Source organism: Condylura cristata, unplaced genomic scaffold, assembly GCF_000260355.1.
Source record: "Condylura cristata isolate star-nosed mole 26May11 unplaced genomic scaffold, ConCri1.0 scaffold00011, whole genome shotgun sequence".
NCBI classification, from domain to species: Eukaryota; Metazoa; Chordata; class Mammalia; order Eulipotyphla; family Talpidae; genus Condylura; species Condylura cristata.
In genome coordinates this window covers 20880972-20896754 of record NW_004567112.1, presented here as the reverse complement: position 1 = coordinate 20896754, position 15783 = coordinate 20880972, and the positions used below count along the sequence as shown (strand labels likewise).

Below are 15783 nucleotides of genomic sequence, written 5' to 3'. Positions count from 1 at the left end.
CGAAAACAGTGGGGGGAGGGAAATGCAATGGACTATGGTGATGGCACATGGGTGATTTGGTGATGGGAAGCCCACAGGGATTACAACTGAGATGGAAGAAGGCACAAAATGATGTAAAAATACATCATTTTAAAAAAATCTATAATATCTCCTTATGTTAGTTTCTGCCTGTAATTTAAAATAAGTTTTAGTAACACATCCTAAAGTCTTGTGCTATATCAACATCAAAGTCTGTCACATTTTGGAAGGTAGAATCCACTTTTTCCTTTTCCCTCCATTTATGTCCAGCTTCACATCACTTCTGCTCCCTTGCATAGTTATTTGAACATTACTTATCAGAATGTCTCATTATCTGTAAAAGATCATTTATATGGGGTCCTCCGTTGTGGTGCAATGGGTTAAAGTGCAGCACTGTAAAGCTGTTACAGCTGATTCAGTAAGAGTCTATCCCTGGCTCTGAAGGTGACCCACATGGCACAGCAGATCTCTCCTGTCTTGCCTGCTGCTCCTGTCAGCAGTATATTTCAGTCCATCTGCCTGTTCTGCTCCCCAATCTCTTGTGAAGTCTCTCACCATCCCTGCACCTCTGGCCTGTTCCCCAGTTCTGTATGAATAAATAAATCTTAAAAAAAAAAATTAGAGATTAAAAAAAGATCATTTATATGAACAACAAAACTTCCAGCTAAGGTTACTGGGTATTCCTGCATAATCAATCCCCTTATCTAGTGTACTATGTTTTACTTCCCTCTCATCAGGGATTATTTTCCTCTGATCTTGTTTGATGAAAAATAAAAGGGAAGTTGTTGCAACAGTCATGATGTATTTTTTCTATGCATCAGGAATTTCCCATAAACCCAATAGTAAGTCTTTGTTTTTGCTATAAAAACATCTTTAGAAAATCCTTCTGTTGCCCTTAGCATTTGTCAACAGTTCACTTTAGATAGTGAAGTTTTCCTAAGACTTTTATAGATTTTTTTTATAATTCTTTAATGATGGAGCCTGTACTTTATTCTTTGTATCCTACCTTTGAGAGATCACAGAATTCATTTATCTTGATTTCCATTTTTTTCTCACTGTGGTAATTTCTGCTTATATATCATGAATTTCATTTTTGAAAGTTTCTAATTCTCAAGCCATTTTCCCAGTTATGGCCCAAGACCTGGGTAATGCATGGGAGAGCATTTCCCTAAATATCTGTGAATCTTATTTCCTAAAACTTGGGTAGGTGGATTAAGCTCTCAACTATGGAATCTTGGAGACACTAAAGAACTGGAGACAAGACTACAGAGAACTGCCTCTAAGTCTGAGGGTTCAAAGGAACGGGGAGTGGGTGGTGAGGAGGTGTGGGTGGAGCTGAAACAGCAAGAGGATCTGAAGACTCTGACTTTCAAGTTAGGGTATTCAGTTAAGCAGAGTCACCAGTTTCTTTGACAGATGGTATTTATGTTTGGGAGCCTTTCAGCTGAGAAGTCCATCCACAGATGCTAGGAATCGAGATCAGGTAAACCTAAGAGACTGGGTTTAAAGTAAGACAGATTAATGCTTCTGGGGTTTTGCTACCAGTATCACCGCATTTGCAGGCGACATTTCTGGGCACATAATTTTTTGCTCCTAGATTCAGTGAATCAGATTAAGTGAAATTCCTGTTTGTAGATTCTAAGTAGCATCAGTCAACGCTTACTAGATACTTACTACACCCAAGTACTGCTGTAAATGCGTTCTGTGTTTTCACTCATTTAATTCTCACAAACTCCTATGGCAGAGGGGCCACTGGACAGGTTACTGCTATTTTCTCAATAGAAAAAAAAAATCTATTTCTAGAGAAAACAGGTACAGCACAAGGTAAGAACGTTGCCCAAGGTTGGAAAGGCAGGAAGGCAAGACGAATTGTTCCCAGGGCGAGGCGGCCACACAGCTCTGCTGCGCACCACCCCCGCTGCACTGGTTTGGGATGAAGCCCTGGGCAATGGAAAATTGTGAATTCCAAAGTGATTCTATGTATGTACCCAGGGAACATGACTCCTACATGGACTTTCTGATTGACTGAATGATTATGAAACAATTGAGAACCATGGAATTTGTGAGACTATACAATCATTTCCTTCATAATGTCAACAAGTCAAACAAGTCAAATAATTAAAAATAAAACTTAGTTAAAACACTTAATTACCAGATCAATCACCTCAAATTCCTAAATGTCATGTTCTGAGTAAGCTTTGATTCTCTTAAATGGAGGAAAAAAATTAGATCATACACATGAGTAAGACTAGTAAAATTACCTTCACTGAACATTTTTTGATTCTAAATTAGAGAAAAGTTAAAAAACAAGATATTATACAAGTCTGCTGAGTGGGCACCAAAAGCTCAGTTTTTATAAACCTCTCTGAATCAGCATACAGCATACTGTATTCTAATAATTAGTTAAGTATCAAATTAGCTATATCAAATGACACAGAATCTTAATATTTAAAACCCTATTTACAAAATGGCAAAATTTTTAACTTTACTGAAATGAAGCAATTTTGAAATAGAATTTTCACCACATTAAATTCAAAACTTTGTGAGGAAAATATATCAGAGCCCTATTTTTAAAGTACTATGAAAAAAATCTATTTATCAAATTACCTTTAAAAAATAACATGACTCCTACATGGACTTTCTGATTGACTGAATGATTATGAAACCAATTCTTTTCTAGTTACGAATAATTATTTTACCCTTTGTAAGCCACAATGACTTACTCTACATAAAAAAAAAAACTTTCAATTTTGAAGCAATTTTCAAAACTGTTTGTAATTAAAAAGTATTAAAGACTTAACAAAAATACATTTCTAATGTGTCATTAGCAAATGTAGACTGTAAAACAACCAAAGTACCTGGAATTCCTGTGCAACATTTCAGTAACTCCCATTTAATGGAACCAAACAAGATTAAAACCGAGGAAGGGGTAGGGGTCGGGGTCCTAGCTGCAATTCTACCACTAAGTATGCAACCGTAACCAACTAATTTAGCCTTCTGAGAAGCAGGAACCACGCTGCCATGTGCATGTGCACACACACAGTCTATAGTCAGATAAACGTCCACTCCAGACTGCAACCAGTCTAAAATTCTGCTCCTAGTAAAAAGTAAAGCACAAGTGTATCTATATTTCAGTTTTAGTAATTTGAATAGTCCAAAATGTTCTATGGTTCAAATAAGATGACAGAAAGGATTTTAATATCTATAGTAGCAGATATTATTGCTATCATAGATATTAATGCTTAATGAGACTCTTAAAAAATACATTGTTGATGAAAAAAGCATTATGGAGACGCCTCACTTTCTTTCACCACACTTACTGATCACCTTAAAACACTCATGTTTCTTGATGTGTCATTACTCTGTCTCTAAACTGTATCTACCACTTTTTCCCATCTTTGCTCAAAAGCTGTAGTGTTCTCTTCTGGCAGCCTTTCACTTTATTAGCTCATAGAATAAAGAAAAAAAGGGCAACCATAGGTTTAAACTTAACCAAAATTATATGAAAACTCACAAAAATTTTCCTTTACCCAATTTTCCAGAAGTGGGCAGGGACTGGCTGCAACTATCAAAACTCTTAATAAGAGGTGCAAATATCAAAATCCAGCTATTTTTGGAGCGATAATAGGCCTCACAATGTTTACAGCTTTTCAGTTTAAAAGTAAGATTCAAGCAACTTACCATTGTTCCAAAAGGAATGGCTCTAGAAGCATGGTAATAGATGGCTATAAAGTTGATGAAGAAAGCAGTGCCACACACCATAGCTGGGATAAGAAATGCCCCAATAAACATCTGCTTTATCCATCTCCTTCCTGAAAGAGAAGAGAAACTATGGAAACTAGAGAGACAGGAATATAGTAATGTCTAAAAAGGGTGACATTCCATGCAAAATTATTTAAATTTTTAATTGAACATTCCTAAACTTAACATTTTCTAACAACTACTTCAAACAAAAGCTAACAAAGACCAGTACAGCTATTCAAGTGTCTCAATAGATACATAGCTTTTGAAGTGGGTAAACTAGAAAAGAGCAATGAACTGTTGTAAAATAATCTCTTGTTTTGTCCTAATCCTGCCACTGAGCTGCTGTAAACTTTGGGAAGCTACTCAATTTTTACACGTTGACCTACATAGGTGTTTTCAAACTACTATTTGGAATTCTACAGCTTCTTAGAGGTACCCAGGAAGTAAAAAGTGAAACAAAGTTCTGCTTCTATTAGAACAGTATCATTTAAACAGTTTTAGACATTGTAATTCCATGTAAGCTTTTATCTGAATAGGTTCTACTGCCTCAAATTTTTTTTTAAATCCTGACCCTTGAACTACTAAATTTACTCTTAGTTCTATACTTATAACTATAAATATGTATTTAAATTTTATTTGTTTAAAAGGGTAAAAACAGTAGAATGTGTTTCACATACCGTCAGCAATTCTATAGATTTGTATGTTTTATTATTTCTTTGTACCTCTCTATACTATAAAAAATTCTATAAAGCATACATTATTTAAATCAAGGGAAGGGATTTTTTTTAATTGTATACTGAAAGTTTTAAATCATGTTTACTATCACTGAGAGAACAGTAAAGCATCTTTATACTGCCAGGACCAGAATATAAAGTTTTAATGCTGGATGGATCACAACTATTGTAAAATTCAGCCCCATTACCATAAGCAAGAGGAACCCAAATGGAGAGTGTTTTAAGATAAGCAACACCCTTTTTTTTTCTAAACAAGTGCTTTCTAAAACCTCTGGTTTGTCAGCATTACTACCCCAAATCCTGATACTCAATTCTGAACTGCCTTTCTTTTTCTCAATTTTTAAGAATTGCTCTCTTCCACCACAAAGAGTGCCAACTAATTAAAGCATTATTTCTCCTATTTGATTCCAACTCTTTCCTAACATTCCCCTTTCTTGCACTTCCTATTATTGTCTTAGATTCAGACATGCAACAATACATTAAGAAACTCCATTCCCAACTCTATGTCTCTCTTTGCCTTCAACAATCAAAAAGAAATCCCACTCACAAGCCACTGGGTACTACCTGGAGCTTAGGGACCACACTGTTGTTCTTCCTACTGCTCCCCACACTCTGGGGATTCTGGTTAAGTCCTAGGCTACCCTGGCCTCAAATGGGTCTGAAGAACTTTTCAGTTCAGTGAATACAGTGTGATGACTGTGGTTTGACTGTAGTACAAATCTTATGTAAGTGAAAAATAAGCTATGATACTCCTAGACGTAAACCTAGATTCTTTCAGCTTTATTTTGTCATTAATAACCATAATAAAGTTTGTCAGGTATTTTTAAATTGCAATCAGACTAAAAGCGAATCTACATCCAAGAATGAATAATTTCCTGTTTTTAAATAAATCTGTTTTTGCAGTAGAGACACTTTTAGAGGTCATAAACTGGGCCTTCCTAGTGGTGCAGGGGTTAAAGTGTCAGCACTGTCAAGTTACTGCCAGTCATTTGCAGCATAAGTTCGATCCCCAGCCAGGGAGCTGACCCACATGACACAGCAGACCTCTCCTGTCTCACCTGCGGCTCTCCTCAGTAGTGTATTTCAGTCAGCCTGCCTGTTCTGCTCCCCACTCTGTCTCTGGTGAATCAACCCTCTTACCACCCCTGCTCCCCCATCCCCTAGCACCTCCAGCCTACAACCCAGTTCTAATATGCATAAATTTAAAAAGAAATTAAATAAAGGTTGTAAAACTATAAACTTTTTAGCCTAACTAGTTTTCACATCAAATTCAAAGGAAAAGTTACCTTAAGCAACCTAACTTCCTTAGGATAGCCTAGTATAAAAAGACTGTTCTCAAATATGAAGGTAGAATATAGAGGACTAAACACTTATAAAGTATTAGGAACCCATAATGATACTCCCTCAGGCAATCCAAAGAATTATCTATCCTGAAGTTGCAAACCACATTAACTCTAGCGGAACCAATAAAAGAAGCAATGGTAAACCAGACTATCCTGGGGGAATTTAAAATTATCTGTTCTTAATACTTATAACCTTTAAGTTTCTGTATTCTACAGAAAGCAAATAGGATCCTCAAATACAGACACTGCTTAGGATAGACAAAGAAAATCAATCTCAGAGGTCACTATCCCTAGGAATGAAATTTTAAGGTCTTTCAATTATGTCATTCGTAAACCAAAATACACAAATCCACCTTTAGCATTTTTCTGACCTCAGACAATTACAGGGAAATCAAATGAACGTGAAGACCTCTGGCTGTTTCAATAAAGAGCAGTACCCTCGTATCATCCATGTGTCTCCTACCACTTCCACAGCACAACATTAAACAATAAGCAAGGGTGTATTTAAGGTGAAACCCTCTTAGCAAGAGATTCTGAATACCGAACACAAAGCTTTGTACAAAATCCTTTAATATTTAAAAGACAACTGAAATAAACCTTCCCCCTACTGTCCATTTTATCCATAAGCCATGAGACATGTCTTTATATTCAACTAGAAAGTTGTACTGTGTACATGGAACGTATCTAGGGAGCTGGGAACTTAAAGAAAACTATACCAATAACTTAAATATACTCCCCCACAAATTCCTAGGATGAACTTTACAGTGAGATTATTAACTATTCATATTTTAGGAAATAAAATGTAAGGAATCCATGTAAGCAAAATAGGACATACAAATGATTTAGTAGAAATGATGTAATATAAAATAACCACATTTTTAAAATGACTGCACTTGTACATTTTAATTTCCCAGTAAAACATTAGTAATACCCGTGGGAAACCCACGGGTATTACAATTGAGATGAAAAAAAAAAAAAAAAGTACAAAATGATGTAAAAATAAACTATTTTATATATATATATATGTATATATATATATAAAAACATTAGCACCTATAATTAAAAATACAGTGTAAAAACTCATAAGTTACCTCCTTGTCTAGCATACAGACTTCCTCCAAAATAACCATTCACTGGAGATGTAGCAGCATAGACAAATATGGCTGTACTGAGCATTGATCCCCTCCTAAACAGGCAGAATAACATGACAAAATAAAACCAACAATTTGAAGAAATCACCATATAGTCAATTTCATTAGCATTAGCATTCAAAGATAATTTAACAGGAAAAATATCATATCCTGGACCTCAAAAGTTTACCCAGTAAATGAATTGATAGTTAAAACAGCGCTTAGGTGATTCCATACTGATTTTAATTTTTTTAAACCGGCAGTTAAATTTTGTAATATTATATTCTAAACAAATATTCCATATTTCTTTACCAAAAATATTAGAAGCTGGCATTAAAATTGTTTGCAATTGGGCTCTCCCTGATGGCACAGTGGGTTAAAGCACATTATGAAGCTCTCCAAAGCCACTGCAGCACAAGTTCAATCCCCTGTCAGGAAGCTGGCCCACATGGCATGGCAGACCTCTCCTGACCTGCCCGCTGCTCCCCTCAGCAGTGTACTTCATCAATCTGCCTGTTCTGCTCCCCACTCTGTCTCTGGTGAATCTTCTCACCCACCACTTCTCTGGCCTATACCCCAGTTCTGTATGTACAAATAAATAAATCTTTTTAAAAAATTGTTTGCAACCATGTGAAACAATCATATCATATGGAAAAGGATATTCATTTGTTAAGAAAATAAATGGAACTGCTTTTTATAACTTAACTCAATTGCTTAAGATTCTTCCCTGCCAAGGGAAAGCAGTATCATCTATTAAGGCTTTTCCTCTTTAGTTTCCCTTATACTTTTAAAAATTATTTTATTACTTCTCAGCCTTTGGCTAAGATCAAGTGTAAAAATTATTTTTAAAAATTCCAAAGGTCCACAAATGACATATATTAAGATCAATAATTTCTGCCCTCCAGACCTCTTTGGTGGCCTAGAGATTAAGTCTCAAAACTATCACCACTATGAGATGAGTTCAATCCCTGGCCAGGGAGCTAATCCACATAAAGAAGAGCAGAACTCTCCTGTCTCACCTGCTGCTCCCCTCAGCAGTGTATTTCAAAAGATCTGCCTGTTCTGCTCCCCAGTCTGTCTCTGGTGAATCCTCTGACCTCCCATAACTCTGTCCTACACTCCAGTTCTTCTACACACACACACACAAAAAAAATAAAAACAAAAACCATAAATAATTTCTACCATCTTCTTTTAGTAATGCTATCTAGATAATTTAGATGAACCCTCCTGTTGAATAAAACTAGACAAAATACTTTTGGAATTTCTAACTTAAAAGAGAAATATTAAGATGGTAAATTACAGTATCATTTGCCACAATACAGAAATGCACTTAAACCACTAACAATAAAACCCTTTTTAAAACTCATCAGAATTAAGAAGACAAAATAAAGTCTATAGATAGAACATAAACCTTGTCATGGTTGGAACAAAAGCATATTCTTTTACAGAGAATTTTTAAGAACATACTAATTAATGTACGTACTGGGAGAATTTACATATTCATAAATTAAGCATCTTCTGAGTAATAATTATTTGATTTTTTAAATAGCCCTATGTAGAATACAAGCATATACCATCTTGGAATACTTGGAATATGTTGCACTCTTCTGTCCAAATGCCTCTGCTCAATTTCTTAAAGTGGATTCATAGTAGTTAAAATACTGCACATTTATTTCTAATATGGTAGTAATATGTCATTCCCAAGTTTAAAAGATCATGGGTTTCAAAATTATCAGTCTTAGGAACCACATCTTACCTTTTTTTCCCCAAGTACTCAATTAAACATTGGTATTAATTTATTCCTTATAGAAGATCAATAATAAATTTGACCCATTTTCTATTTGTAACTGTGTGTCTATGTGGCAATACTGAAAAATGAGAATGCTTTAGTCTGAGACCGGTTTCACACCAGGCAGAGTCCTCATTATCAGTCGCACAGAGAGGGCAGAGAGGTGCCAAGGCTGTGCCTGTGGCTACCAAGGACCTAAGTTGGCAGTTCCCACAGACATTTCCACTTAATGGAGTACAACAGAGCCTCTGTAATAAAACTCAGACACACGCCCACCTCTTCATAAATATGCTAAAGAGTGTTTCTCCTCAGAACAGATCATTTCCACCTACACTGAAAAATCTGCTGAGTTAGGTAACTATCTTCTTTGTTTATCTTCCCAAGGTGGGGAGGAACCTTCTCACCTCTACTTGCTCCCTCATCACTCTCCACTGCAATGGCAGCAGCAGCAGCGTTTCAGCAGACCTGCCACACCGTAACTCTTTGCCTTCACAAAAGTCCGCAAACGAATTCACACAGGCATCCAACATCTAATTTCTTATGTTACATTACCTGCTCTTTCTTCTTAGAATCTTCCTCCTGCAGTAATTTCCCCAATTTTATGCACGTTTTAAATTTTTCTCACCAATCTGAACTATTATCTCTATTTTTCATTTCCAAAGAATAGCAAATTAAAAGTATAGGTATCTTGGTGGGGGTGTGTGGTGTAATAACACTGAAGGACGTGATCCTATATACTTCTAAATACTCTATAAGGTTACTAACCAATGTTACTGCAACCTAAAAAAAAGGTTATGGAATGAGAGCTTAACCCCAGTTTACTAACATCTCTTTACTAATAACTATATGGTCTCAGTCCAATTTCTTAACTGCTCTGAGTTTTACTTGTCTCATATGTAGAAAGGAGATAATAACAGTCCCTTCACAGGGTTGATGTGAATATTAAAGGGCTAAAAGCATAAAGCACCTAACACAGTATCTCAAATACATTAGTCACTTTGATACTATAACAACACTCACTGCTTTAGTACTAATCACATAATTATGTTCACATCAAATAAGGACAACATAGAATCACTACCACCATCATAATGACAGACTAAAGTAACAATACACTGTTGTCTCAAATACTATTAGAAGCAGTTCCTTTTTGCTCAACATTGAAGATCTATTAAAAGAGCTACTGCACTAAAAATGAAATGCCAAAATTGTAGCACTATACAAAGCAAAAATTTGGTTTAGGAAAGATTATTCATTAGCAGCTCATAAGAATAACTCTACAGTCAAATTGTATATATGGTAGTGATGAATTCTGATGTAGAATTTAATATAAAGCATGATTTTGTGACAAATTTGGAGTGCTCTTTTGCGTTTGAGATCTCAATCACCTGAAATAAAATTTACCCTATTACATGAATTATTAATCAGAACACTGAAGCTTAGCTTTTAGTCAATTATTTTAAAGTTCACATGATAAACCACAAAGGTATATTTAATAAAATAAACTTAGAGAGAAATGACTTCATTGATTAATACATATTCACTTCACTTCAACAAGCACTGATTGAGTAACTTCCACAGCAAAAACTCTGTAAGCAGGTACTCTGAGAATTCAACAATAGGTTAATACCCATTCCCTGCTCTCGAGGAACTTACTGCCTAGTGGAAGAGACAGCAATACAGCAGAGTTAAAAATTTAACATGCAATTAAGAGTCATTCTTTCAGCAACAATTTACTGCTTGTCCACCAAATGCCAGGCATATATAAAAATGAACACATTAGGAACTGAAATACAAATAAGAAATATAGGTGGAGAAAAGTATCGTCCTGGCCGAGAATTCATGGGGCAGCACCTGAATTTTAAGCTCTGCTATGCACTGAGAATACATTTGCTCAGTTAACCCATAGCTCTCTAAGAACAAGGTCACAGGACCACTCAATATGACTTGAGATCTCTGGGAATTTACAACTTTTTTTATAACCCTAAAACTTCAAATCAAGAATTTATTGCAAATGATTTTGTCCACAGAGAAAAAAAAATCATGTAACAGAAATTATGTAAAGATAGAATAAGAAGACATTCAATTATTTTTCTAACCTCACGCACCTTTTCTACCAATCTTTTTAATATGAAATAAATGCCTGTTCACTTTGTCAAATATATCTTTATTGAAAATTACCTCTATTCATATTCTAGGGGAACATAATCTTTAAACCCCACCAAAATATTCAGTAAGGCTACTAAGTTTAGCATTTAATAAAAAAATACACTCTATAGCTACTGATTGATGCTCATTATTTGTCTGCAGTTTAACACTTATGCTATTTAAATTCTAAGATAACTGTAATATACAAATATTTAATTATAATTGATTTTAAAAGCCCCAATAGCTGTAAGTTGATCCAAGGACAACAAAAATGCAATAAAGTTAATTTAAACACAAGCACTTACTCTGTATATAAGTCTTCTATCATTGCAACAATAATAACAATGAGAGACACAGCAAATATCTGACATCCAGAACCAATGAGAGAGGAAAATATCAGTGGGTGACTTGATGGTCTGAATACATCTCCATGCACCTGCTTCCATCCATACTCATCTCCTAGGTCTCTATCCTATATACATATATATGCAGAGAGAAAATTACAATTACAGTTGTAAGTTCCTTCACTCCAAACTTGAGTTGTTTAAAGGGATTCAAAATATTGAGAAATGACATGTCAAATTTAAAATCACTGCCTTAGTAACTTAGTTACAGTATTGTGAAATTTATGAGGCTCAGTAGAGTGGGTCTTGGCTATGCACAGGGAATCTTAAAAAATATAAACAGAAAAAAAATCTAAGCACAAAAAGAAATGTCAAGTTTGGAGAATGGCACATAAAACTCTCTTAATGATACTTTTTTGTCATTTACATCATGATTATGGCTCATGTATGACTTGAGGCAAGGTAGAAAGCAAAACAGACAGATTTCTAACATTGCAGATATGTCCTTTATAGCTTGGAATCTAAAAAAGAATGGGAAAATATCGGACAGTTAAATATTTAAAGCAGTGTTTAAGAAATACTATTCTCTAGGGGAAATATCAAATATTGTACCAAAATGAACAATATAAGAAAATAAATTTAATATTAAGAAAAAAAGGAAAGAAAGAAATACCAGTCCCTTAAGATAATCTAATGGGGAGTGGAAGGAAATCTTGGTCAAATATGTTTGACAAGCACCAAACATATCTTATCCAGCCTGATACTCACAATACAAACTATAATATTAAAATTTAACTGTCTTCCAAAATCTATTAATGATGGAATCTATCTACACATAGTTATTACCATTCTATAGAACACATTTTTGCTCTTTATAACATTGTTCTATAAAATACAAAAAGCAAATCTTCCCATTGCACCTATAAAACTAAATGTAAGTTAATCCTTCCACCCACTCTCTCAATTTTATGCAATATGTTAACAGTATTAGGAGATACCAATACAGGTCTTACAATACTGAAATCAACAGCTCTGAAAACTGAAAGTTGTTCCTTAAGCTTAACATATCCTTATTGATAGCAAAACTTGAACTATCCAAGAATTATTTATAATGTTTGTTACGCACTTCGGGTGAACATTCACATATTTTGCTGAAAACACTTTAATAGTAGAGACCCCTCTGTGAGGTTTTACACCCCTCTAAAACCTGAAAATTATGAATTCTGAAACTTATCTGATCTCAAGGATTTTAAAAAAAGAAATTGTGGACATACATTCTAGTAATAAAATAACACTGAATTAAATGGTTTTATAAATACAAGCAAAATGTCTGCTCACCATGTCATCCATTTCTTCTTCTTTACTGTATCGGGCATAATCCTTTCTTAAAGTTCTCATTAAAATCATTGAAACTAAGCCCACCAAGAATATTACCATCATGAAGGAGTTGAAGATTGAAAACCAATGAATCTAAAATAATAGAAAACATTATCAACATGAAATAGCACAAAATCATTCACAAGCTTCATGACAACAAGGTGTACTAATGTACTAAAAAAAGTTATTTTTAAAATCTTTTATGTAAAAATCTAAACTTCAAAAATACTAAGGATGAGTATTCACTTTGTAAAGGTACTGGCTTTCTTTACAGAAAGCCTCAGATTCATTAAAATGCAACACTGTTCACATACATTTCCATAAACTTTACCATATGCTTACGCCATCATCATTAGAGAAAAAACATGAAGTCAAGTAGGCGTATGTTTTAACGCAGGCTGTCAGTTCTAGCTGTGTGACCTCAGTTTTCTTATATCAAAAGTGGAAGTTAATACTCTCTTATAGTGATGGCAAGGTTTAATTCTGTATGTAAAAAGTTTAGCACCATGCCTGGCACAGAGCAGTCGATACTCAGTAAATATGAATTTCCTACCCTTTATCTGAGCAACAAACTAAAAATCTCCTTAAAATACCAAGACTAAACCATCATAGTTGGCTGCCATGGACTTGGGTAGCTTCCTGAATAATCTGCTTCACTTCTTTCTGGTTCATCCTCTCCATCCAGTATTATTTTTATCCCTCCTTTCCAAATTAGCCCACCAGGATACAGAGAACAATGAGGTAACCCACAGTTTCTCAACTTTCTCAAGATTCTTGAGTTTGATTTTTACCTACACATTTGTCACAAAATTCTGTCCAGGTTTTGGTTCAAATCACAAGGTACAACTGCATCTCTCAGTGTATCTCAGATTCCAGTCTGACTTGAACGAGGCCTGCAGTACTGTCTGATGGTCCTTTCTATTTTAATTTCCCAAAGTGTCTTAAAGACAGTGCCAAAATTTCTCTTCTCTCAAGTCCTAATTCCATTTATTTTTCTGCATTTATATTGCCCAAACCTTTCGTTTCTCTTTTCAAACTCCTAGAAGTTATTTTTCCTCTTAAATCAATCTTTCCATTAAGTTTTAGCTCTCATTTACACCTTGAGGCATTTTGTCCCTTTTAGCTTGCACCCCTAAACTTTCACATTTCTCCAGTGTAAACAATCTCCAAAGATTCCTACCTAAATGGTGCCTACTCCTTCACAATAAATGTGAAGCATATAGCACAATATCTGGCATATAGTAAACTAAATTTTTAAGTTATCATCATTACTACCATCTTTGAAGTGTTTGCTTAAATCTTTGCCCCCCTAACTCTCAATTTTTTTCATACCTTTCTCCTTTCAATGCTGATACTTTTCAAATGGAGAGACTGCATGTTTTTCTTCCCTCACTCACTTTGTCCCAAAAGATTTCTTTCAAAGGCCTGCAGTGAACCTCTATATTCAGCAGTCAATGATCTGCCCCATTTCCTAGCTCTACCCGTCACATCTGACCTTTGCTAACACTGTACCACCCTACTTTACTGACGCTGCTCCTCCTACCCTTTGTGAACTTTTCCAAAAAGCCCAACCTTGGAAACTCTGCTGTGAATTCTTCAGACTCTCAAACTTTTAACTAGCATTCCAATGATGATGGGAACACCCTCTGCTTCCTATCCTCACTCCACCCCAAGTCTCCAGCCTTCTTTCTCATTCACATTTCAGACTTTTACTAACTACAATCATTTCCACTTGAATGTCCTTCTGGAATTTCAGACTTAGACTGCCATCAAATAAACTCATGCTCTTTAGTCTCACATATTAACACTTACTTCTAATTTCTAACTTCTGCTAATGGTACTAACATGTACCTCTGAAATTTTAGTATGTCTGGCTCTTTCTTCTTAATCCTTCCTAGGTAAGAATTATTAAGCTTTTATTTTCTTTCAAAATGTCTCTGTCCACTCCTTTTCTCCATTCCCATGCCATCATCAACTCACACACTGACAGCACTTATTTTAAAAAATTTTGATCGCTCTCCTTCTTTCAAATGATCCTATATAGTTACCCAGGAAATCTTTCTAAAACAGCATGCTAGTTTTCATACTTCTATTCTAAAACGTACAGCGTACTCCACTATATTCTCTTATATCAGCTATAATATTCTGTGATCCATGTGATATAGTCACTTCATCGTAAGTCACTATATCTTCCACAGCCATCTCTGTGCTAATCAAGCAGCGCTTTCCTCAGTGATGCCTGAGCACAGCATACTTACTTCTATCTTTATGACCTGTTCATAATTCCTTCTAACATAGAATCCACTTCTATCCACCTCTGTAAATTTTGCCTTCTCTCTAAAGGTCAACACAAAAGCCCTTCCTCCCCAAAACTTCTCATCTCCATATTTTAGTTATTTGTAACTACACTTCTGCTCTAAACTTCTATAGGTACATACTAGAACAGCTAACATCAAAGATGTACTGTCTTATACAATTAGGGCAGAGTTTAACTTGGGCTGATATGTTCACTCATTTGAGTAAAGCTCAGTCCCAGATCTATTACCTATCCTGAGATTTCAAGCAAGTGATAAACACTCCTGAAAAGCAGGAGACAGTCAACAGTCTCTGCTTCATAAGATCATTTCTCCTTCCATCAACAATTTATTAAATAGCTACTGAGATTACAAAGTTAACAATGAATGTACTATATTTTGAAATATTTGGAAAGAAAGTTTACAAATTTATCATAAAAGTATCATTCAAGTTTTAAGAGAGTAGTCTAGAGGCTTTTCCAAAGATTTAATTTTGTTCCCACTCTGAGAAATTAATAACCTAGAAAAGACCCAGAAAGGAAAAATCATATGTGATTCATCTGTTTCAATATATCAAATTCTTAGAGTAAGCTTTATGCAGTTATCAGAATGTTTTATGTAGCTATGTTTAGTAATAAGAAAGACACACCTAATATGATAAAGTTTCTAACAACACTCTTTGATATTTTCTAATCTAAAATATACACAATCTAAGGTATTAAATTCAAACCCAAAACCTATTTTAAAATAGCACTAAAACCTGACATTTTATAAGACTTTTCCCCCCAAAAGTATGAAATGTTATGATTCAAAATTATAGCCAAGGAAGTATTTCTTAAAAGAATCAGATGTCACTAAGGCA

General features: G+C 34.9%; 1 protein-coding gene across 1 annotated transcript in view; it reads right to left on the bottom strand.

Moving 5' to 3' along the window:
* The window catches only part of TM9SF3 (transmembrane 9 superfamily member 3), a 47461-nt gene that overhangs the window by 17694 nt on the left and 13984 nt on the right, over positions 1-15783 (bottom strand). Inside the window, exons 5-8 of the mRNA XM_004680585.2 lie at positions 12589-12720; positions 11212-11378; positions 6931-7025; positions 3700-3830 (exon numbers count right to left, since the gene is read on the bottom strand). Coding sequence (XP_004680642.1) covers positions 3700-3830; positions 6931-7025; positions 11212-11378; positions 12589-12720 — 525 coding nt within the window. The remainder of the gene's footprint in view (positions 1-3699; positions 3831-6930; positions 7026-11211; positions 11379-12588; positions 12721-15783) is intronic.